Source organism: Euprymna scolopes, chromosome 22 (assembly GCF_053919585.1).
Source record: "Euprymna scolopes isolate OS-2025 chromosome 22, ASM5391958v1, whole genome shotgun sequence".
NCBI classification, from domain to species: Eukaryota; Metazoa; Mollusca; class Cephalopoda; order Sepiida; family Sepiolidae; genus Euprymna; species Euprymna scolopes.
Genome location: NC_136503.1, coordinates 104,132,976 through 104,158,337, shown reverse-complemented (window position 1 = coordinate 104,158,337; position 25,362 = coordinate 104,132,976). Strand labels below are relative to the sequence as shown.

Here is a 25,362-nt window from a genome sequence, read left to right as displayed (position 1 = left end):
ATTTTTATCGCAATAGGAACAGGTATAATATACAAGTTTTAGTGTTTAATTGGGTTAGTAGGTTTGTTTTTATCTTAATTGTTGTTTTTAGTTTTTTTTTTTTTTTTTAACAATCTCTGAAAAAATAAAAAAATAAAAATTGAGAATAGGCGTTTTTGAGTTTTGTTTTGTTGTTTTGTTTTTTAAGTAGTACTTGTGCAGTTTATAGACTGTGCTTTTTTTTTTTTTTTTAAAGAAAAGATTTTCAAGTTAATTTCAAATTTTGCAGGGTTCTTTGTTTATTTGTTAGATGAATAGATGAAAGTGCACTGGGGGACCACCCGAAGACGGTCAATATGCCCTTGTTGTCTAACCTACAAAGGGCGTTGATTTCGTAAGCCGTTCTTAACATGGGGAGGTTGGGGGTGCTTTGCTTATTCCGAAAGACATTTTCTTATTTTTCAACCTCCCCATGTTGAGGACGGGTTTCGGAATAAAAACACTTTACAGGTTGGATAATCAGTGCAGTAGTACAGTGGCACGCTGACTGATGAACGTACAGATTAGTTAACAAAGACCCCTCCTTATGTTAAGAATAACTGTCTAAATAATAACGTAATTATTTCAGCACGGCCCGTAAACTGCACAAGTACCTATATTTTTACGGACCGTACTGAAATAGTATTTTTAGACAGCCATTCTTAACATGGGGAGGGGATCTTAGTTAACTATTATGTACTTCATCCATCACCTCATAGTTTTAAGTTTAATAAACAAAATATCGTAAAAATAAACGGTGCTTGTACAAAAAAGGCAACAGATGGATTTTTTTAAGATTGCAGAAACAGGGGGCACAACTCAGATTGCTTATTTAAGAAACTATATTTTAGATTACTTCAAAAAATTGCTTATTAATTAAAAAAAAAAAAAATGTGCTCATGCATGCACTTATGTTACCGTGCTATTTTTAAAAATAGTATTTACAAGTAAAATGAAAATTTGACCATATCTTATTAAATTGTTAGTACAGAATAGTTACAATATATATATATATAATTTTCTGGATATAAATTTATGAAAACAGACCTGAAAAATATTCAGATTTTAATTAATTTAATTAAAGTATTGTTTTTGCTATTTGTTGTTTAACTAAATCGGTACTTAATGCACTTATGGTACCGCGCTGAAATAATAACGTTATTAGGTAGAAAACCATTCATAACATGGGGAGGGTGTTTTTGTAACTATTCTGTATTTTTACCTAATAATTTAATAAAAATCTCCCTTTTTTTTTTCATGATTTATTTCCCTTGTTTGATCTGTCGTCTTTCTTTGATCAAAGTATGGAAAATATGAAATCTACCAGTCATCGCCGGTCAAGTGCAACAACAACAACCGGCCCAGGACTGTTCATTGCAGACTAGTAACAATTTAAACTATTAAAACATAACTTTTTGGTACTTATGTATTTTTGGTACCGCACTGAAATATTAACGTTATTATTTAGAAAGCCATTCTTAACATTGGGAGGGTGTTTTTGTAAGTATTCTGTACTTTCACCTAACAATTTAATAATAATAATAAAATACCCCCTGTTTCACGATTTATCTCCCTTGTTTGATCTGTCGCCTTTGTACAAAATATGGAAAATGTTAAATCTACCAGCCAGTGTCTGGTCAGTGCAGATCACAACAACCGGCCCAGGCAAGATTCCGACTGTTCATTGCAGATTGGTAACAATTTAAAATATTAAAACATAACTTTTTAATTGATTAATTAAAAAGTTATGGCCGGATTAATTGATTAATTAATTATGAAATATTAAAATGTGTTTGCTTACTTGTTTCACGGTCCGGGCTAAAAAGTTCGTCATCTTTGTTGTTTGTTGTTGTTGTTACTGCCGACATGACTTTTAGTATTGTTATTACTTTTTATTTTTAAATTTCCCTTTTTTTATGTAAAAAAAAGTTTTCAATTCGAAATACCAATCGTGTGTCTCCTGATACAGGTATGTATATCACTTGTCCTTCCTTTCCGATAAAAAAAAGGTTGCTCCACGTAGGCAACCCCCCCTCACAACAACAAAAAAGGTGAGGAGAAAAAAGAGGTTTGTTACGACGTGAACGAAACTCGTCAAACTAACAAAACAACACGACGCTCGACAAGCTAAACACGAAATTCAAAACGAGACTAAAAATTGACTTTTCATCAGTTTTTTTGTTAAAACTAAATTTAAACCTCATAAAATATAATTATATGATTAAATCCGGTCAAAAACTAAAAAAAATATATAATATTTAAAATCAAAAGTTGTTAATTGTTTAATTCACGTCGGACGAGAATACGCGAGATCTCCAAAGTTGGCAACCATTTTGTTTTTATTTATTGTCGTCTAACTTTTATCGTGAACGTCTTCATAAATAAACAGTCAACATGGCGATGGGAAGAAAAGGAAACGTAAGTTTTATGCTTAAAAGTAATGTTTTAAGCCTATTGGCGATAGTGTGCGTAAATGTGTTTGCTACAACTGAACGCAGAAAATGTAGAATGTTTTGTTTTTTCGATGCGAGACCGACACGTGAAAGAAATGAACGTTCATTTTTAAATGAGAATGGACTGCTATTCTATTTTGGTTATTTTTCATAACATTTCGGCTGGTTTAATTTCTGACGTTCTTCAGACGCATTTTCAGTGGTTATTTAGAATTACGCTTAAAAAAAAAATACAGAAAAATCGGGTTCGTTTAACAATACACGGACATAAAAAAAAACAAAAAAAAAACTGTAGTTACTCTTCTACCTGTCTAGAAAAGTTTTGGATGTTTGTTAAGTCGACAGATCGATTATATATATATATATATATATATATATATATATATATATATATGTTGGCTTAAGCAAAAACAACAGTATTTACTTAATTGTCATGTAGAAAATAGTAATATATTCAAAAATTACGAAAATTCATCATACGCAAAAGTAAGGGTTTGTATTACTGTACACATAAATTCGAAAAAGTTGTCAAAAAACAAATATATAACAAATAAATGTTATCAAAGGCAAGATAAGTCACTTTTCTACCTAACTGGATAATTTTTTAGTGTTTTTATTTAATGTAACATGTTTATTCGACTTGAAAAACATACAATGTTTACTGATGTATCCGAAAATTGCAAATGGCGGGGCAGCCGGCAAGGCACTGTCTGGTAAACACGGTAAGTTTGGGAAAATGAGTTAAAACTAACAAAAATATAGTTAGAAACTCGCTCAAAATATATGTTACCATGACATAGACTGACATATATTCGGTGTGTTTTTAACAGTATTTTGTGTATTTTTTTAGTTTTAACTCGTTTTCCCAAGCTTACTGTGTTTACCAGAGAGTGCTCTCCGAGGTGTGTCAGAAATTTCGTGAAAATAGTGAATAATTCCACCCCATCTTTCCAAGCTTATAACTCCTCGAAAAATGTAATTCAAGCCCTATTTTTTTTTTTTTTTTCAATTAAAGGAGCAAGGTTTCATTGAAAAAAACAAAAACAAAAATAAAACGTATTTTTTTTTTTTTTTTTTTAAAAGGTTTTTTAACTTCGGACTTTACAGGTAAATTTCTAAAAAAAACAGTACTTTTTTTGTTTTAAATTTGAATATATTATTTATTGACCTTTTCTCTTCAATTTGTGATATATAAGACTTTGGTACATAAATTACATTATTTACTTTTTAATAGACAGTTGAAAATGGGGGGGGCGTGAATTATTCGACCTCCTGTCTTTCCAAGCTTATAACTCCTCGAAAAATGTAATTCAAGCCCTAATTTTTTTTTTTTTCAATTAAAGGAGCAAGGACCAAGGTTCCATTAAAAAAAAAAGAAAAAACAAATAACGTGGTTTAAAAAAAAAAAAAAAGGTTTTAAACTTCAAACTTTAAAGGTAAAATTCTAAAAAATACGTTTTTTTTTTGTTTTAAATTTGAATATATTATTTATTGATCTTTTCTCTTCAATTTGTGAATAAATTAATTATTTACTTTTCGGTGAATAAATTATTTATTTTTTAACAGACACTTGAAACTGGGAGGGTGTGAATTAAAAAAAAAAAAACGTTTCTAAAATATTATATTCGGTTTATTTGAAAGAACAGAAAATTTCATATTGACCCTGAAAATATCGTAAAAATAGAATCAATAGAAAAATTTTGATAGATTTTTAAAGTTTAAAAATTGAAAAATATTGAGTTCGGAAAATTCATTACTGTTTAAAAAAAAAAAAAAAAAAAAAAAAAATATTTCTATTACTTTTAAAACAACTGTAATAGTTTATTTTATTTTTATATTTTATTCGCAGTTTCGTGTTAGGGGTGTCAAAAATTCCTACAAAAATTCTGATACACCTAGTGCTCCAGTGTTCCACTGCTCCACCATTTGCAATTTTCAAATACATCGGTAAACATTGTATGTTTTTCGAGCTGATAAACATGTTACATTAAATAAAAACCCTAAAATATTATCCAGTTAGGTAGAAAAGTAACTTATCTTGCCTTTGGTAACATTTATTTGTTATATATTTGTTTTTTAACAACTTTTTTGAATCTATGTGTACAGTAATACAAACCCAAAAGTAATATTTACGGAAAATTGGGGGCAATTGCATTTTCCCTAGATGTGTACACCTTGAGTATTGCGAATACGGGAGACGTGCTTATCTTCCTTTTCGACAATTTAATGGCTAACGTTTTGTTTTAGACTATAAAGATAGACTTTTTTATTATTAAAAACAAAATAGTTATATTCGATGAATTTTCGTAATTTTTTAATCTATTGCTATTTTCGACATAAGTACTGTTTGCCTAAAACCACATATTTAAAAAAAAAAAAAAAAAAAATCGATCTGTTGACTCTGTTAACAAGCAACAAAATAAAAATGCGGTTGTTAAAAAAAAAAAAAAACGGACTTGGGTACCATCAGCCAGAAGCGAAACTGAAAGCAAAATTTGGTACTCAGTGATCCGTTAGGTGTATCAGAATTTTTGTAGGAATTTTTGACACCGCTAACACGAAACTGCGAATAAAATATAAAAAAAACTTGTAATTTCTCTTTTAAAAGTGGGTTGTTTATTTTCTTTATGGATTATACTTCCAAAATAAACTATTAAAGTTGTATAAAAAGTAATAGAAATATTATTTTTATTTATTTTTTTTAAAAATGGGATAGAGTACTGTTGCAACATCTGGGCAGGAGCGCCCTATCTTGCTTTGATATAGTTCAAAACTGGCTTCCCTGCAACCTCTTTCCCAAAAAAGATGTTGCGAGCCTGTCTCTGCTCTATTGTTATTTTCATAGCAAGTGCTTGTCTATGGTCACCTCTTCGCCAAACTTTCACAAAAAAACCCCCACTCAACTAGCTACAACCACTATCAACAATTTCCCCCACTCTCTAGCTGTGCCAAAATCTAAATGCAGATTCCATGAACAAAGTTTCTTTCCTAGTGGAACACTTTTCCACTGGCCTGCTTCCCAGCCAATTACAATATGTTGAGCCCTCCCCTTAAATCATCCAAATTCTCCCCAATCTACACCATTAACGATTATTACACTACCACCTTACATTCATTAACCCTTATCCTCGAGTGGCCTTTAGGCCTTGATAAGTGATTTCCTTGTTTTTTTTTTAAAAAAAAAAAAAAATTTTTTTTAAATAGATACAATGTTGTGTTTCAAAGATCGGCATGAAAATAAAGTTACTGATGGCAGGTCTTCTCCCAAATGAAAAACAGCCAGTTGTCCTCGACACCAAAGCCCTTGAAGAGGTCGATCGGTTTAAATATCTTGGTTCCATCATCACCACAGCAGGTCAAAGGGAGGAAGACATTGTCAACTGCATCTCAATGCTCTCATCGCTTTCTGTTGCCTTCGATCACAGCTCTGGTCTCAAAAACAAATAAGTCAGGGTCTGTCAGGCCTTTGGTTACAGCGTTCTTTTTTATGGTTCTGAAAGTTGGCCTATGCGGGCAAGTAAGCTATGCAGATTGGAAGTATTTCACCATCACTGCCTATGCTGCTTTCTCCATGTCTGCTGGCAATAGTTTATCTCCAACAGTACAGTTCACACTTGCTACAAGATTCACTCCCTCCAAAAACCTTGTCTTGCTAGACAGCTTTGTTAGTTTGGCTATGCCTTTCAATGACCCGATGGTAACCAGGCTGAAAGAAACATCACAGTGGCCAATTCAAATCCTGGCTTAGGATGGTGAAGCAGGATGCTGGACTGATTCTGGGCACTCACCTTTATGGGATCTGTCGCTGGAACTGAGAATGGTTTGCATTCATAATGGAAGCAGCCTTGCATTGCCATGCCTGGTCAGTCAGTGTTCGAGACGTAGTGAACTTATTTGAAAGAGTCAGCCTAACCGATTCAGGATGAATGCCACAACCATGACTTATTTTGACATTTACCCTGGAGCGGTTGGTAAACTCCATCCACAGAATTTGCAGTATCCCAAATGAATGCTGACCAGGCACAATGGTCCCCCCCCCCGCAGCAGCAGATACAAGAGTTAGCCAATCATGGTTCCAGCGGTGAACCCTAACCCTAACCCCATAGAAGTGAAGGCCCATGATCCGTTTGCTATCATGTTTCACTGTTATGAGCCAGGTTTTCAGCTGACCTCTGCATCATCTTTTCCAGCCTATGAGAGAGGCTGGTTCAATGGCTTTGTGAATGAAATCGTCCGAGTGACGACGAAGAACATAACCGAACCTCCAAAGACATCTTAAAAAGGAGAGCTTTCTGCTTAGGTGATACGTTGCAGAACGAACTACTGCATTTGAGATGAATTGTTGCAACAAACACAAAGGATGCGGGTCTAACAGCAATGATCAAACACTTTTATCGGTCGCATGCTCTCATCAGCCATGTTTCATAGCTGTATAATAGAATAGTGCAAACGAGCATTATGTATTTATGTATTAGACATACAGGTTTTATTTATACAAACATGTGTTGACACATCGTCACTAGTTTCAGTTGGAATTCTTATAAAACATATCTTTAGGCCAAGAGAAAAAAAATAAGTTTAAATAATTAGTTAATAGATTTAAATAATTTTTTTTACTACTTGAAGATATAAACTCCAGTTGAAATTTGGGGTTTGTATTACTGTACACATAGATTCGAAAAAGTTGTCAAAAAACAAATATATAACAAATAAATATTATCAAAGGCAAGATAAGTTACTTTTCTACCAAACTGGATATATTTTTTGTGTTTTTATTCAATGTAACATATTTATTCAGCTTGAAAAACATGCAGTGTTTACCGATATATTGGACAATTCAAAATGGCGGCCGACTCTCTCTTAAACACGGTAAGTTCGAGAAAAGGTGTTATAAATAATAAACTAGACAAAATACTATTAAAAAAAACACCGAATATATGTCAACCTATGTCACGGTAATATATATTGAGCGAATTTCTAACAGTATTTTCTCTAGTTTATTATTTATAACACCTTTTCTCGAACTTACCGTGTTTAAGAGAGAGTCGGCTGCCATTTTGAATTTTCCAATACATCGGTAAACACTGCATGTTTTTCGAGCTGAATAAACATGTTACATTGAATAAAAACACAAAAATTATATCCAGTTTGGTAGAAAAGTAACTTATCTTGCCTTTGATAACATTTATTTGTTATATATTTGTTTTTTGACAACTTTTTCGAATCTATGTGTACAGTAATACAAACCCCATTTATTTGTTATATGTATGCAAATATTAGTCCGCATAAAACTAATACAGTAAAACCCTGGAATACAGTGGCCGTAAGATACGCTTTTTTTTTTCATATTACGATCTGGAATACAATGTTTTTACGACCCCTGGTTACGGTATTTTCTCCGCCTTATAGTGTTATATTTAATGTTATCTGATTATATACATGTGTATTATATAATGTATTGTATTTTGTTACAAATTTTTCATGCCGTATCACAAGGTTCTATTGTATATCGTTGTCTGATATGAGTTTATTCTTTTTTTGTTTTTAATGAAAATGGCTCCAGACAAGGTGTGAATCCATTTGATGTAAAATGAAATGGAAAATGATTTTCGCAAAGACAGGAGATACCTTTTTGGTTTTAGTCTTGAAAAGACCAAGATTATCGTTGGGAGGGAAAAGGTTAACAAGAAGAGTTCCACAAACCTGCAATTCTTTAATAGGAAGATTTAGTAAAACAAAGAATGAAAACAGCGAGTTGATGAAGACCACTAGAATGACAAATCCAACGAGCTGAAACATGGAATGGAACAGAATTCTGAAGAATACATGACATAATAGTATTTAGAGAAAAGACTGAGACTAGCAACATCACATCTGTGAGAGATTTGCAGAGAAAGGATGGAGACAATTTACATATACGGTTCTACACTTTATCAAGAACCCTCAAATGGGATAAAGATTCACTAGTCCAAATATGACAACAGCACTCCATACATGGTTTGATAGTATATTTGTAGAGATAGAGAATAGCGACAGGTGCAAGAATGTGTTTAGAGCGATAGAGACTGACTTTATAAGAAGCAGAAAGAGTGACGGATCTAATTGTATGAACTCCGTATCCTGGGGTTCTACTGTATATAAATAACTATGTATTATTGAGCACTGTTATATAAACACAGTAAAGATTCTCGGGAAATTATACCCTGTGGATACAAACCTTGTGTACATATGTATATATATATATGTAAAAATATTTTTAACCTTTATATATCTAATTTTAAATAAATAAGAATGTAAATATACTAAATACTAATCATAGTGTGGGTGATAAGTAATTAAATGGATTAATCTGTAATCTTATAAATATAAGACTGATAAATTAAAAAATATATCCATTTTAAATGTGGAAATTGATGAATCACACAGGTAAGAAATTCATTTTTTTGGTATGAAAAGGTTAGTAACTGCAATTAAGAATAGGAAATTAGATCAAATGTTTGTAACATGTCTTCTTCCTAAGATTAAGGGTGGTGGTGTTTGATCAACACTGCTGGGGAGCCATGATGTAATATACTGTTTTGTTTTTAAATCCCTGAAACAGTGTTTCATGGTAAACAACTGATGATCCCTTGAAAAATAAATTATTGGTACTATAGTAAATTCGAGAGCGAGTTGATGCAGTGATTGCAAGTGATTAAATAACTTACTGACTGGGTGGTTTTCTAACGAATGATAAAAAAATTTTTTTGTATAGTTTTAAAGGTTAAAAGCTTCAAAGACTATATATATATATATATATATATATATATATATATATATATATATATATAGGGTGTCCACAAAGTCTGGCTACATAATCTACAGGGTACCCAAAAAGTCTGGCTACATACTCTACAGGTGTCCACAAAATCTGGCTACATAATCTACAGGGTGTCCACAAAGTCTGGCTACATAATTCAGCCAGATTTTGTGGACACCCTGTGTGTATAAAATATATATATATATATATATATATATATATATATATATATATATATATATATTACTAAGAGTTCCGTCCGGCTTTGCTTGGGCCTTATGTATTGTTCATAAGGTTATGTGCATATGTATATATATATCCTGGGGTTCTACTGTATATAACTATGTATTATTGAGCACTGTTATATAAACACAGTAAAGATTCTCTGGAAATTATACCCTGTGGATACAAACCTTGTGTGTGTATATATATATATATATATATATATATATATATATATATATATATATGTATGGTGTCCACAAAGTCTGGCTGCATAATCTACAGGGTGTCTACAAAGTTTGGCTACATAATTCAGCCAGATTTTGTGGACACCCTGTATATATATATATATATATATATATATATATATACTAGCAGTTCCGTCCAGCTTTGCTTGGGCCCTATGTCTTGTTCATAAGGTTATGTGCATATGTATATATTAAAAAGTATGAATATGTAAAGTAATGCCTTTCTGTATAATAGTCTTCCTTAACTACCATAGAGAAGAGACAGACAGACAGACATTTTCACTTTTATAGATATATAGACAGATAGATTGGATGCAATATATAGTAATGATTTAAAAAGTATATATAAAAAAAAGACTTGTGCGTCACCACCGAGAATCAAAACCAAAACGTTCAGCTCACGATTTATCTTGCCTCTGCCGTCAATGACTGGGCTATGAAAACATGTTTACTACAAGGCTAAAAATTAAAACCTGAACCAATAGCTACTACGTTGTGCATTCGTAATGCCGGCGTTTGACCTTCACCTGGCAAATTTCATTTTTTTTTTTAATTTTCACACTTTTGCACCAATTTTTCCGGGCTAAACCCCAAATATAAAGTTTTGCATTGATTCAAATACCTTATATATGAAGTTTCATATCTGTAGACCAAAAACTCTTTCTAGAGTTTGGTAGGCAAAATTTGTTAAACAAAAATATATACGTATACATAAATATATATGGAAACAATTTTGTGTTGACTATAAACTTTTTACGCAAATATTATGCAAGTATAAATCATGTAGAATATCTGCATGAATATAATTACACGTAATAGTTAACTAAAGATGATTTATCGCATTAGGAAACCGAAAAAAACTAATAGGGAATTAATTAAAATGAATGTTTAAAAGAATATGTAAATTAGCTAGATCTTTTGCTAGTGAATGCAATTCCACAACCCATATATATGAAAATGGTATTTTCTTTTTAAATAAATAGAAAAGATGGTTTTTAATATGAATATCAATACACACAAAAGAAAAACGAATTTATAGGAGTGTGTGTGTGTGTATATATATATATATATATATATATATGCACAAACTATTTTAAGTTAATATTTTTCATAGTTTAAGCAACCAATAAATTTGAACAAGGTTCATACAAAGGTGCTCAATATCGAAGTAGGGCAAAATATACTTTTATTTGTTTTACATAAGCATTTATATGCCGCTACACATTCATTAGCATATTTCGGTCAGCTAGTTACAAGTAACTAGAGACCGCTTTGGGTGATATTGCTTATATGTGGAACAGTCAATATTTTTATGTCAACATGGAATGTTTCCTTACGTATACTCATCAGAAAAACCAGAAATTTTCTTAGAAAGAAAGAAGCATGACCATGTAATGTTAAAAACAAACCATATGGAAGAACTCGCACTGTGGGTTTTACTCTAGGTTGCCATCTTGATTTTTTTTTTTTTTTTTTTTTTTACATAGGCATCACCACTTATCAAGGCCAAGAGGCCACTCAAGGATAGGGGTTAAAGAGTGTACAGTAGACATTGGACAATATAGTAATCATTAGTAATGAAAATTTGGTAAATTTGATAACTTATATGGAACGGTTCATCAAGAACTTATTTACGTTAGTCTTGAACACAACCATATTGTAGTCAGCTGGAAAACGGAAGACAATTCCACAGGCGTGTAGTTCTAAGAAAGAAGCTTTGATTTTATTTATTTGCATATATGTAACACATATGTATGGTACTCTTGCAGAATTTGACCCAGATCCCCGGGATTTTCCATCAATTATGGCTATGGCTCAACCGGCAATCACCGGATTAAGCCGAGCATTGTTGAAATGGTAAATCAACAATTTTTGTTTTTGTTTGAAAAAAAAATGTAATTTTTTTAATTGCTTTTGTGTGATGAAGGGGGGGTATTTTTCAGTTTATTTTTTTTTTTTAACATTTGTTGACAAAAAAATAATTTGTGGATTTACTTGAAAAAATACTTTTCTGTACTTTCACCTAACAATTTATGGTTTTCATAAAAATCATTCATATTTTCTTATAAAAAAAAAAACATGTTGACAAAAAAAAAAAAAAACGTTTGCTGCCAATTTTCTTTAAACCCCCCCCCCCAAATATAAGTTTTCTTGAAAATAAAAAATGTATTTTCACCTAAGAATTTACGATAAAAACAACTTTTGATAAAAAAAATTGCAAAAAAAAAAAAAATAATAATAAATGAAGTAATAAATAAACAATACAAAATGCAACTTTTCTTGAAAAAATATGTATATATTCGGTAAATTTACAGTAGATTTTTGTTTATTGTATTTTTATTTTTTCTGGTTTGTTTTTAGAATTCGTCTGCGTCTGTTACTTTACTCGGCTTAATCCAGTGACTGCTGATTCAACCCGAACCATAATTGATAGAAAATCCTGAGGATATGGGTCAAATTCTGCAGGAGTTTCAGGCTTGAGATATTCAAAAGTAGGAACTAATGAACTCAACGAGGTTGTTAGATAGTGCTCAATAACAAGAGCCAAATATTTTTTTAATATTTAGCGACCAAATGTAACTGTTTACCTTCAAATAAATATTAAAAAAAAATATATATATATATATATATATATATATATATATATATATATATATATATATATATGTATAATGTATGTTTCTAAAACAATTTTAAAATTTTTATTATTAGGGCGGGGAACTATAGGTAGTCTAATAGATACAGACACAAACTGTGAGATTGAATAAATTAAGTACCTATTTACTATGCCTCCCCACGGGACAGAGTTAGACACCAGGGTCGTTTTTTAACGTGGAGAAAAGGTACAAAAATAAAAAATTGTCTCAGTCGTGAAGGACTGATCCTCCACCGAAAGAGAACAAGAAATGGAAGTGCAGCATCTGAAGAACAGATACTACACTTTGATCTTAATAAATTAAGTAAAATAATTTATCGTAATTATTATACTGTAATACTACTGAAAGTTATGGACACCTTTTTACACCTATGTGTAAGGTTAAACAACTTGTGTTCAATGAATTGCTTACATTAAATAAACTAAAATGTTTGACTTAATCTTTATTTTTTTCTAGGTGCGGCTTCCGCCAGAAGTAAACCGGATATTGTATGTCCGAAATCTACCATATAAAATAACCACAGAAGAGATGTACGATATATTTGGGAAATATGGTGCCATACGGCAGATACGACTGTAAGTATATTGGTTTTTGCATGGTTTTTTATTATAGCTAATATATATGTGTGTGTGTGTGTCCAGGGGAGGTTGGGGGGGCCTTTTTTTGATATTATGTAAACTCTCTTCCTCCAGTCCTTGTATAGTTCCAAGTTTTCTTTGATCCAAGACCTCCATCCTTCCAAGTTTTCTTTGATCCAAGACCTCCATCCTTCCAAGTTTTCTTTGATCCAAGACCTCCATCCTTCCAAGTTTTCTTTGATCCAAGACCTCCATCCTTCCAAGTTTTCTTTGATCCAAGACCTCCATCCTTCCAAGTTTTCTTTGATCCAAGACCTCCATACTTCGTCAATGTTTTATCCAGAACGATGAACACTCCATGTGACTATTCCAGCGTAACGGATTCATTCTGCGGACAACTTTTGTGCTGAGCAAATGTAGTGCTTTCACCAAATTCTCCGATCTGACGTGTTGGGTTTGGTTTTACATTGCAGATTCTTCTAATTATAGACTTGTCATCGCACTTCAGTCGTGCGAGAGAGGAGGACTGGATGAAGGCCCAACATTCACTGCCCTACAGCATGATTCTCCTAAGGTTTTTTTTTTTTTTTAACGGCATATCAACCCTTTTCAGGTTATTTAATGCCAAACCCAGAATTAAAGAAAAAAATTTATATGTATTCAAAGTACTTTATCTTCAAGTATCTGTCTATTCTGTATAGTTCTATAGTTTAGTTTGTTTTAATATCTAACGATCTTTTTTTTTTCCTTTTTAAGTCTTTTATATCCTCAAATATTTATTCATAAGGTTTAGTTGGGTTGTTTCAGAGAATAATTTATATTTTTGTAAAGATCCTTGTTACTCTTAAAAAGGATAATATTTCATCCAAACAGTTGTTTTTGAAAAGTTCCTTCATGCTGTTGTGTTTGAGATATTGTTTTCTAGCTTTATCTAGAGCTCTACATTCCCTGGAAAGATGTTTAATGGTGCAAGTTTTCTGGCAGAATGGGCATTGTGGTTGTTGTTCTTGTTTTAGAATGAAGGAGTGTGTGAGTTTTGTATGGCTAATATGGATTCTAGTTATGACTTGTTCTTTTCTGGATTTTGGAGGAGTTTGTCTCCATTTTTCCAGTATGGGTTTGATTTGGTATAATTTGTTTATGTTGTTATTCCATTGTCGTTGCCATTTTGCATGAATTAATTGATTAATTTTGGGTTTGAAGTCAGTATATGGTATGTTTATTGTATCTGGATTCAAGTTTACAGATTATTTGGCTGCTGAGTCGGCTCTTTCATTTCCTCTTATCCCGATGTGACTTGGGATCCAACATAAATATTTCTTTTGTGTTCAGATAATGAATCAATTCTGTTAGTTTGATTAGGGGGTTTTCAAGTTTTTTGTCATTCAGAGATGTTAAAACGGAAAGTGAATCTGAAAGAATTAAGAATTTCCTATGTTCATCTTTTTCTATAACGCTGAGTGCGAGGTCGATGGCACATATTTCGGCAGTAAAAATAGAGCTTTCTGCTGGAAGAGCTTTTTAAGAGTTTTTTTCATTCGACACGGCAGCACATGCCACTCTATTATGGTCTTTAGCGCCATCGGTGAAAATAGGTAGATGGTCTGGATATTGCAGGAGAATATCATAGACTTTTCCTGGGTAGATATTAGGGTGGGTTTTCGCTTTTGGGAGCTCATTTAAGTTTAGGATTACTTTTGGTTTTTTGAGTATCCGAGGTGGGGTTTTAGGTAGTATATGTTCTTGGATATTTTCTACACTCATTTTTGATTCCTGCAGTATTGCTTTCATTCTAAGACTAAAGGGCTTTATAGCCTTTCTTTTTGCTTCAAATGCCTCTTTATATCTCGGATTGAATGTAGCTTTGTATGCTTTTCGTTGTGCTTTTAATTTAGTGTAATATTGTGCACCCAGTTTTTGACTCCTTATATTTATATGGTTTTTGTTGGCCTCTGCATGGAGGCTTTCAACTGGAGACATTCTAAAAGCACTGAGAGCTAATCTCAGTCCTCCATGACAAATTGGATCTAAAATCTTTAGGTAGGATTTTCTGGCTGATTGGTATTATAAAACTACCAAAGTCAAGTTTTGATCTAATCAAAGTCCTATATAATCTCATTAATGTTTCTTGATCGGCTCCCCATTCTGTATGGGCTATTACACGTAGTAGTTGCAATCTTTTGTTGCAACTATTTCTTAGATTCTTCAGATGGGGGATGAATGACAGTTTTTTGTCAAATATTAGACCCAGGAATTTGTGGTCTTCTACGGTGGGAATTATTGTTCTTCCGAGCTTCAATGTAGAATCATTATGAAGTTTTCTCTTGTCGCAGAAATGAACGCATTTGGTTTTTGATTGGGAAAATTTATATCCATTTTCCATTGCCCATTTGTCTAATTTATTTAAGTAGTGTTCGAGTTTGCGTTCAATGGGGCATACATACTTTGATCTGCAAAATACCAGTAGGTCATCTACATATAAAGATCCCTCAACACCAGGGTCCAAACATTTTACTATGATGTTCATTTTAACATTGAACAGTGTCACAGATAAAATGCTAAGGTACTCCTTCCTCTTGATTTGTAGTGTCTGAGTAAGTAGATCCAATGCGGACTCTAAATTTTCGGTCAGATAAAAATCCTTTTATAAATTGTGGGCGTCTGCCTTTTAGTTCAAATTCATGCAAGTCTCTCATAATTCCATATTTCCACGTAGTATCGTAGGCCTTCTCTAGATCAAAAAATATTGCTGATAGGTGCTCATTTCTGATAAAAGCTTCCCTTATAGCTGTTTTCAGTTTAACCAGGTGATCTGTTGTGCTTCTCTTATTATGGAATCCACATTGTAGGTTGGAGATAAGATTGTTGGTTTCTAGGTACCATTTTTACTATTTTAATTTTGTTTGGGATTTGATGAGTATTGAATGTTAAAATGTAAGTATTTGTTTTTATTATTTCAGCCAAGTTTATTAATTTGGACTCTTTTAACATCAGTGACATTTTGTTTTTGTAGGTTAGTCTGAATTTCTTTCAAAGAGCACAGTGATAATTCAGTACTCCTGATTACGCCTTTGCTAATGTTCAGAGATTTGTGGGGGAAAATTTTAACTTTTTGATTGTTAAAACGTCTCCATTTGGAAATTTCAACAGCGTATTTTTGGTTTTCTACTTCAAGAAGTAATGTACCATTTTTTTTTTTTTTTTTTTTTTTTTACCATTTTAGGTTTGATGCTAGATAGAATCTTTTAAATTTTGAATGGAGATATTTTGGTTATTGGTTCCCCTTCAGTTGCTTCTATAACTATGAAGCGGAGGAACATTTTGGGTTTTTTTTTTTTTTTTTTTTTTTTTTTTTGATGAAGCTCTATTTCAGAGTCAGAACTACTGACATCAGATACTTTGGTGTGGTTTCTTTTTTGAGGCTTTCTGGTTTCCATTAATATATTTGGTTTTGTTTCGTTTTTCCTGCTCCCCACCCGCCTCAGAGTCCTATATGGGAAGTGTTGGGGGGGGATACCCATTCGCCCCAACCCAACAGGGATGCAGGAAAAGTATATTCTTCTTGCTGGTGGATTCAAGCACCTGTGGTTCTTCAATTTCTTTCTGAAAGCCTCGTTTTCAGTAAGAATTTTAGTTTTTCAGCCGTGTTTAGTCCATTATTCAGCAAATTGATTGACCCTTCAGCCATCGCTTACTAAATCAGTTTATTGTATAGTTTGGGAAGTGCGAGCAGATTTTCTTATGTCTGCCTGATTTAGGGCTAGCCATGACCAACCAATTGATTGGATCGGGCCTGTCCAACCGCCCGTCTTAGCTTAAGGGCCAAGGAGGTGTGTTGCATCTCATGTCCTTATAATACCCTGAACATGATCTGCTCAACCACCAGGATTACAGGATGCCACCCACGGTCAACAGGTGGCCCCATTGAAGGACTTTTACCCTCTGCAGGGGGGGGGGTGCAGTCGGCGTATTCTAATGCCCCACCGAAAGGGCCAATGATTCTTCTAATCCAGCTGCTATACAACTCCTCACATATGTAGGGGAAGACAACCCAGTATGTTGTCAGAGGACACACTTCACAAAATTATGCCCGTGCTGCCTTCATCCTTGTCATTGTGCAGAGACCACATCTACTATCGGCATTTAGCATATCTCCTGGGTAATTGTTAGGAACATATAGCCACGGCCACCGAGATATCAAAGGGAGCTAATTCCTTTTCTATAAAAGGTAGGATTAACTCCCCTACTTTAACTCATTAGAGTTCTTGCATTTTCATGCGAGAATGGCACAAGAGAGAGATGCTGAGAGCACCATTTTCATAACAGCGGCAGGCTGGATGGTAAGGACATGTGGAAAGCTATAAGAGTGAAATTGAATTTTTAAGAATAGATTACAAAAAACATTTTTTAACTTGCAATGAAAAGGGTGCATTCATAACAGTAACAAAACTTTTTTCTCTTTTCTAAGACACTAGCAGGACGACCCTGCATTGCCCAAAGCCATAGAAGAAATTAGTGTGTGTAACATTTTTATATTAAAATTTCTCTTTTTCTCTCCTTCTCTTTCTAACCATCTCTCTATCTTTCTCTCTTTCCAGCTCTCTCTTCAGCCCTGCCCATTCCTCTCTCTCTCTCTCTATGTGTTGAAAAAATAATAATGATGTAATTCATTTACTGGGAGTTTTCCCTTTTTAAATGTAATATTGTAATCTTACATTTATTTATTTATTTATTTTGTGAGGACAACTGTCAATAAGGTATACCTGTTTCCAGGCATCTTCTACACTTGAAGTTTAGAGTTTGTGACTAACTTAATTTTAGGGTCACCACTCTCTTTTTGTAGATCTGCAATAAGGAATGCGAGTTCTCCAGACTTTTTTTTTTCTTCTCAAATGAACTTCACTTTTCTTCTTTAATAAAGAAGCAGATTTCATTTTTTTTCTTTCTAAAAAATAAAATTTAAAAAAAAGGCCAAACTGCTAGAGTTTTACATCTTCATTTTTTCTCTTTTCCTTTTTCTGTCTTCCTCTTTGTCACGTTTCATACAAAAAAAAATTGATCAAATTAAGTGATTTTTTTTTGTATGAAAACTATATTCCCACAACATGTAGGTACAATAGAATTTTTTTTTTTTTTTTTTCAATATTTTAATTTTTTAATGTGTTGATTAAACTAAACAAGTACCCATTTGATAGTTTTTCTTGTTTTCTTTATATTTCCCAGCAGCAGGGTAGTTTAATGTATAAAATTATGGTGCTTCTACAGAATTTGAACTAGACCAAACCTAATGCAAAACTAAACCTAATGTTATGGTTAGGTTAGAAGAGTTTCGTTAAAATTTTGTAAAAGTACCAAAATTCCAAAACGTATTTATTCTCATCCTAAAATAACTTTTTTTTCGATACAGATTTGTTTTTAAGTCATTTTTGTATAAGTCTTTCCCCAATACATTACACAACTTGTAATTGCATCTTCTGTAACCTTGTGACCTTTTTTAATATTGAATTCAGTTTGACCGTTATTCATATTGTAATTTTTTTATTAATTTTTTTAACTGTTTTAATCCACAATTTATAAATTTTAGCTTCCATATTCAATTCAATCAAGATTAGAATAGTAGTCGAAATAATCCAAATAGTCATGTTATTAAGCAATAACGAATTGACCCATATTTGTTGTCTTCATTTTGAACAAAAAATCTAGGAGTGTTCAAAGCCAGACAGAAGCCATATTTTGTCAAAAAAAAAAAGTTTATTCGTTTGTCTGTGTTTTGAATAATGATGATGAAATGGTATGGTGTAATGGTTACAGGTGAGGATTGTACGCTTTTTAAGTTTTCCCTTTTTTCTTGTCTTTTTTTCTTGTCTTTTTTTCTTGTCTTTTTTTTTCTTGTCTTTTTTTTTTCTTGTCTTTTTTTTTCTTGTCTTTTTTTTTTCTTGTCTTTTTTTTTTCTTGTCTTTTTTTTTCTTGTCTTTTTTTTCTTGTCTTTTTTTTTCTTGTCTTTTTTTTTTCTTGTCTTTTTTTTTTTCTTGTCTTTTTTTTTTTCTTGTCTTTTTTTTTTCTTGTCTTTTTTTTTCTTGTCTTTTTTTTTCTTGTCTTTTTTTTTCTTGTCTTTTTTTTTCTTGTCTTTTTTTTTCTTGTCTTTTTTTTCTTGTCTTTTTTTTTTCTTGTCTTTTTTTTTTCTTGTCTTTTTTTTTCTTGTCTTTTTTTTTTCTTGTCTTTTTTTTTCTTGTCTTTTTTTTTCTTGTCTTTTTTTTCTTGTCTTTTTTTTCTTGTCTTTTTTTTCTTTTTTTTTTCTTGTCTTTTTTTTCTTTTTTTTTTCTTGTCTTTTTGTTTTCTTGTCTTTTGTTTTCTTGTCTTTTTTTTTCTTGTCTTTTTTTTGTCTTTTTTTTCTTTTTTTTCTCTTTTCTCTTTTTTTCTCTTTTCTTTCTCTTTTTTCTCTTTTCTTTCTCTTTTCTTTCTCTTTCTTTCTCTTTCTTTTTTTCTCTTTTTTTTTCTCTTTTTTTCTCTTTTTTCTCTTTTTTTCTCTTTTTTCTCTTTTTTTCTCTTTTTTTCTCTTTTTTTCTCTTTTTTTCTCTTTTTTTCTCTTTTTTTCTCTTTTTTTTCCTCTTTTTTCCTCTTTTTTCCTCTTTTTTTCCTCTTTTTTTCCTCTTTTTTTCTCTTTTTTTTTTCTCTTTTTTCTCTTTTTTTTTCTCTTTTTTCTCTTTTTTTTTCTCTTTTTTCTTTTTTTTTCTCTTTTTTCTTTTTTTTTCTCTTTTTTCTTTTTTTCTTTTCTTTTCTTTTTTTTCTTTTTTTTCTTTTTTTTCTTTTTTTCCTTTTTTTTCTCTTTTTTTTTCTTTTTTTTCCTTTTTTTTCTCTTTTTTTCTCTTTTTTTCTCTTTTTTTCTCTTTTTTTTCTCTTTTTTTTCTCTTTTTTTTTCTCTTTTTTTCTCTTTTTTCTCTTTTTTTCTCTTTTTTTTCTCTTTTTTTTTCTTTTTTTTTCTCTTTTTTTTTTTTTTTTTCTCTTCTCTTTTTTTTTTTCTCTTTTTTTTAACTCTTATTCATCCCAAACAAGGCACTGAGCTGATATGCCGAGTTTGATCCAACCTGACATTTTATATCCATCTGATCAAGATAGGCATCCCTTAATTACCACTACTGTCAGGTCGACTCTGACCCAGAGAAGTGGTAATACCGGTCAGCAATCCATCTATAGAATAGAAACTATTGTTCACAGATTGTTTGTTTGGAAAATATGTTGACTGATAAAAATGAATCTACAAACCAATTGTATATAAGTAAATCATATGTACATTTTCAGTATAAAGTGACCCATTTTTGTCTTCATTTTAAATAAAAAAACAAGAAAACTAGGAGTGTTCAAAGGCAGATAATGGCCAAACATTTATATATATATATATATATATATATATATATATCCACTTTTCAAGCCCCCGGAGGCCATTCGAAGATAAGGGTTAATGAGTGTACAGTAGTCGGTGGGACAATATTGTAGTAATCGTTAGTCGTGGAAATTTGGTAAATTGGATTACTTATGGGGACGGCTCAAGAATTGGACATATTTTCTTAAAAAAAAAAAAAAAAATCGATTTTATTTTTTTTTTTTTTATGTGAATGATGATGATGATAGAATGGAATAATGGTTACAAGCATGGACTGTAGGCTTTAAGTTTCCAAATCTTTTTCTTTTATTTGTATTCTTCCCAAACAAGGCACATTGCCACTGAATTGATATGCTGGGTCTAATCCAACCCAGCACTATATATCGATCTGATCAAGCCCCCTAGATCACAATCTTTTTGATTTGAATGTGTGGCGTGTTGTTGCAAAAAAAAGGTTGAACACCTTCATGATCCCTAAAAGTTGCCATAGATTTATCTTCACTATAAACTAGAACCATTTATTTCTTTCTGATAAAAAAGAAATGATGGTGCAGAAACAAGAAAAGAAGAGGTGAAAAATTTACAATGAATAACTGTTACCAAAGACAAGAAAATTTCATCTTTTATCAACTTGCATAGTTTTTCAGTTTTTACCCTTTTTTTATAATGTTTTTTTGAGATTTCGTATCGTTGCCTCGGAGGCTTGTAAAAAAAAAAAAAAAAAAAAACACTGATTCAACATAGCACCCTATTTCATCTATAATATAAATCTCACCTGTCTGTTTAAACGTATGCTTGTGTGTCTGCCTAAAACTTTTGACAAGCGGTGACGGATTTTCATGAGATTGGTATCATTTTGAAGCTCAACGCTTCAGACGACAAATATAGAAAAATTGGCTAAAAAAATTAATTCCTTTACCGTCAACTGGACACTTTTCTACAGGGAGGAGGGGGATTGCTTTTTTCGCTGATATTTTCGAATGTCATCCCCTCTTTTTGATTGTCTAGCTTTAATTTAAACTTACGTCACTTCCGGTTTGGCGATGGGCGCAACAGCAAACACATCACATATTTTTTCACAATCTTTTCTTCTTTCGCAGTATAGGTTCGAGCCTGCATACCTACTACCACTTTTTTTTTTTTGCTCAGCACACACCTCCAAACACCTAAGCAATGCCAGGCACTCAGGCTAGTCTATTCTATAAATCTCACCTGTCTGTTTAAATGTATGTCTGTCCAAAACTTTCCTCCGGGGCATTGCACCAGGTTGAAACTGGTATCATCTGAAAGGGCAATGTCTTGGTCGAATAATATGTGACAATTAGAAGAAACGGTCAATTATTTTTTATAGAAATACACGTTCACAATGGGGGGTGGTTAGCAAAGAATCGTTCCTTCATGACAATTTAGCTAAACACGCATGCATGAAAGAACGTTCTTTCTTGAATAAGTTTAAATAGAAAACAAACGATGTCACTTTGTTGATGCGATCGTAGATCAGTGGTTATAGTGACAGCATCGTTGTTTTAAATAAATAAATATTTTTCGTTTACTAGCCAAGTAGAAAAATGTTACTAGCCAAACCCACATGATTTTTGGAATATGACATCTTCTTTCCATGACGAGTGCTCACATTATAAAGATTTTTCTGTATTTTTTTTAAAAAGTATCTTAGTGACCCCTGAAAATTGATTTCTTTTTAATAATTTATGGACACTCTCTCAAACCCAAGAGTCGATTTCTTGCAATACAGAGCTAACCTCGCTTTTCCTTGGTTGAGAAAAAAAACATGGGATTTACACGTGACAAGGGTCGGAGGGTTCATCAACTGAAACATTGTACCAAGAACACCCAAGACAAGAATAATTGTCTGAATAATCAAAGCAATACAAACATGTGTAATTCTATAAAAGGCAAAAGGCATGCTCGATGGGGTCACTCATTCTTAAAACTATTTATATACTGTCTAAATTATAATATCTATGAGTTACGAAGGTAGGTTGTGCATATCTTTAATTTGGTTGACTTTTACACATTATTTTTTAGATTTTTTTTCTCGCTTGCCGCGTCTTTGTTTCACTTTTCAGTATAAAAGCAAAACTGAATCCGTAACATCAGTTCACTTGTGCCAGGGACGTCCAGAAAGCAAATTAGCTTTGATCAATGCGGTGAAAACTGTCATATCAGACAATTGCTTTGCAAATGGACACCCTCATTTTTTATGGGGAGCTGGTTAACACCTCCCACCCCCAAAGATCTTGGGGGGAAACAAACAGCCAAAGTTGGGGAAAGAAAGCAAAAGAAACTGCATCGCAGCAATACTTAACTGCGGGATATGTTTGACCTCCTCATCATTAAATTCACGCACCTGTCAATTAAGTTTTTATTGTTAAATTAAAACACTTCTGTTACTCTGCCGTCGTGGGTGGGCGGGTAACATGTCAGGATTTTTTTCCACTTTCGCCTCAAGGTTCCGGGTTTGATCCTACCAAAACTTTTTTTTTTTTTTTTTTTTTTTTTTTTTTTACCACACAGGCAACGCCGGGCAGTTCAGTGGTTTTTTTTTTTTTTTTTCCATTTTGATTCCCCCTCTTTTACAGGGTGACCCAATAGAAACGGGCCCCAACTCAAATTAGACCTCGTTTCCTACTGTTTTGTCCGTATGAAATGAAACTTTGGTCATAACTAGTTTATTATATTCAAAACATCACATCAAAACACTAGGGTCTTTGGCTTTTTTTTCTCCGTTGACTGTAAAATGCTCAGAAAAAAGAATGTCCTCTTTCTTTGGGGTCACCCTGTATATGCTATCTAAATTATAATATCTATGATTTACGAAACGAGCTCGCATGTATCTTTAATTTGGGCGACTTTTCTAATTTGACTTTGTTTTATTTAAAAAAAATATTGGTTAAAAAGACGTTCTTCATTCAGTAGCACAATTTTGGAGATTGCCAAAAGCATTTTATTATTTCTAGTCGCCACTTGAAAAAAATCACTCTCAAATGCGACTGTGTTGCTAAAAACATAAAGCCCTGTGATCGAAAGTCTTCAGAAAAATAATTTCAAATGGCATTAGGCAGGATAGAATACTCTAAGCAGCTCCTTCTCAGATGTGGCAACAGTATTCTGTTTTAGAACACATCTTGCTCTTTTCCGGTAGAGGATTGCATTGAGTGTGAGATACCTTCTGAAACGATAAAATGATGCAACCATTTTTCCTGTGACCTTGGCAACAGATTTGATATAAGTCTTCCATTTCAGATCAGCAGTGAAGGTCAGACCCAGACGCTTGTCAAAACAGGGAGCCTCTTTTAAACGAAAGACATTCATATCAGTTGGGGCCAAGTAGGGATCAGAGTGTTTATGCTGAAAAGATAAAAGCTTGGTTTTGGATGCATTAAAATTAATCGGCCGCTTTTTGCCCCATTGCACCACATGCTCAAGGTCGGAGGAGAAAGACTCGGAGAGAACTTGGTCGTTGTTGTTTTAAATGTTTAAAATTTTCTTTCGTTTTTAATATCTCATTCGTGGAGATATTTGTTTAATTTTGTTTTCTGAAATGTAGAAAATTTATTTGAAAGAGTGAATTTTTTTTACTTACATTCTAATATAATTTAGTTATTATTATAATAATAATAATAATAGTAGTAGTAATATTACTACTACTACTACTAATAATAATAAACGATAATTATCCCTGTTGATCGTAGTTGGAATCGAAGGAAAAATTCCAACGTTGATTTTTAGATCCATATTGTTTGGATTATTCGGACTACTGTTCTCTTCTTGAACACTATGGCACGACGTTTCGGTCGATGTAAACTTGAACTTTCTTCATGTGTACCTTGTTGAAGTCAGGAATTTTGAACAGTAAAATATTTGACTTTGCTCATTTTATAAAAAAAAAAAAAAAAAAAATATCATTCACTCGGTAATGAGCTTTGGAAGATTGTTGCTGAAAAAAACAAAAAAAACACAATTGTCAAAAGATAAGGATTTTATTTATTCTAGTCACCACTTGAAAAAAAAATCACCCACAAATGCGACACTTGTAATGTAAAACCTTGCCACTTCCTTTAGGTGCTTGTTTTATCACGTTTGAGCTTTAGCTAGCCATACATAAATACAACTGCTTTTTATATTATAGAGAACTTTGTGTTTGTGTATCCCCTGTGTTTTTGTTTTGATTTTGACGTGGTTGAAACTGATTGGAGTTGATTAAGAAAAAAAAAATGTTTTTTTGTTGTCTTCTGCCCACTCGGTCCTGGATATGATCTTAAACTATATCCAATGGTGAGGCCCCAGCTTGCGGGCTTTGGGGAGTGTGGAACTACCCTTTAATTGCTATTGCTCCCAGGTCCACTCTGATCCAGAGTGGTAGTACCTGTTAGGGTCCCAACTATGGGTTAAATAGAAACCGACCTAAAATAAAAACAAATATATTCTATTAAAAAATGGTTCTTCAAAATCACTGGATTCGGCATTAAATAACCCGAAAAGGGTTGATATGCCGTAAAAAAAAAAAAAATCTCTCTCTCTCTCACCCCTCTCTATTTCGGCATTAAATAACCCTAACCTACCCACTCATGCACAAGAGTTTTTTTGCTGTTGCCTATTCGCTTGCCTATGTGAGGTTGACCTTGAGCATGTTAAGAACACATAAAGCTAATATGGAACACGACCAATAAAAGTTCCTGAATTATACTCAACATTCCTCAGTAAGAGTGCTTCAGGTGATCAACAATACCTTGCCTCTTCAGACATTGGCAGTAATGCTTGGATGAATAGATTCCAGAACACTAACCATAACTAATAAATTTAATCATAACACAACGAAAAGGTAACTTATCAAACAAACTTGACATATAACTTGTCTGTGTCATATATCTTCATCAGCTGTTGATAAAAGCTGAAAATTTTTATATTAAAAGTTGATTCATACAATTAAGCCTTAATTTAATCCTAGTCTTTCTTGATCATTTTTATTTATTTTTTTTAATTCA

General features: G+C 32.4%; 2 protein-coding genes across 7 annotated transcripts in view; one reads left to right on the top strand and one right to left on the bottom strand.

Annotated features, from left to right (window-relative positions):
• The window catches only part of LOC145243611 (tumor protein D54-like), a 298,992-nt gene extending 296,860 nt beyond the window's left edge, over nucleotides 1-2,132 (bottom strand). For 3 of the 5 annotated variants that reach the window (XM_080106631.1, XM_080106634.1, XM_080106633.1), the window contains exon 1: nucleotides 1,820-2,119. In XM_080106631.1, the coding sequence (XP_079962757.1) occupies nucleotides 1,820-1,886 (67 nt within the window). In that variant the 5' untranslated portion in view covers nucleotides 1,887-2,119. Of the gene's footprint in view, nucleotides 1-1,819 lie in introns of all 5 variants that reach the window. The other 2 variants (XM_080106632.1, XM_080106629.1) reach the window with 2 other exon arrangements.
• A 147-nt stretch (nucleotides 2,133-2,279) lies between these two features.
• The window catches only part of LOC145243616 (splicing factor 3B subunit 6-like), a 35,938-nt gene continuing 12,855 nt past the window's right edge, over nucleotides 2,280-25,362 (top strand). The window contains exons 1-2 of one of the 2 annotated variants that reach the window (XM_080106636.1): nucleotides 2,280-2,436; nucleotides 12,854-12,972. In XM_080106636.1, the coding sequence (XP_079962762.1) occupies nucleotides 2,413-2,436; nucleotides 12,854-12,972 (143 nt within the window). In that variant the 5' untranslated portion in view covers nucleotides 2,280-2,412. Of the gene's footprint in view, nucleotides 2,437-11,578; nucleotides 11,598-12,853; nucleotides 12,973-25,362 lie in introns of those variants that run through there. The other variant, XM_080106637.1, reaches the window with a different exon arrangement.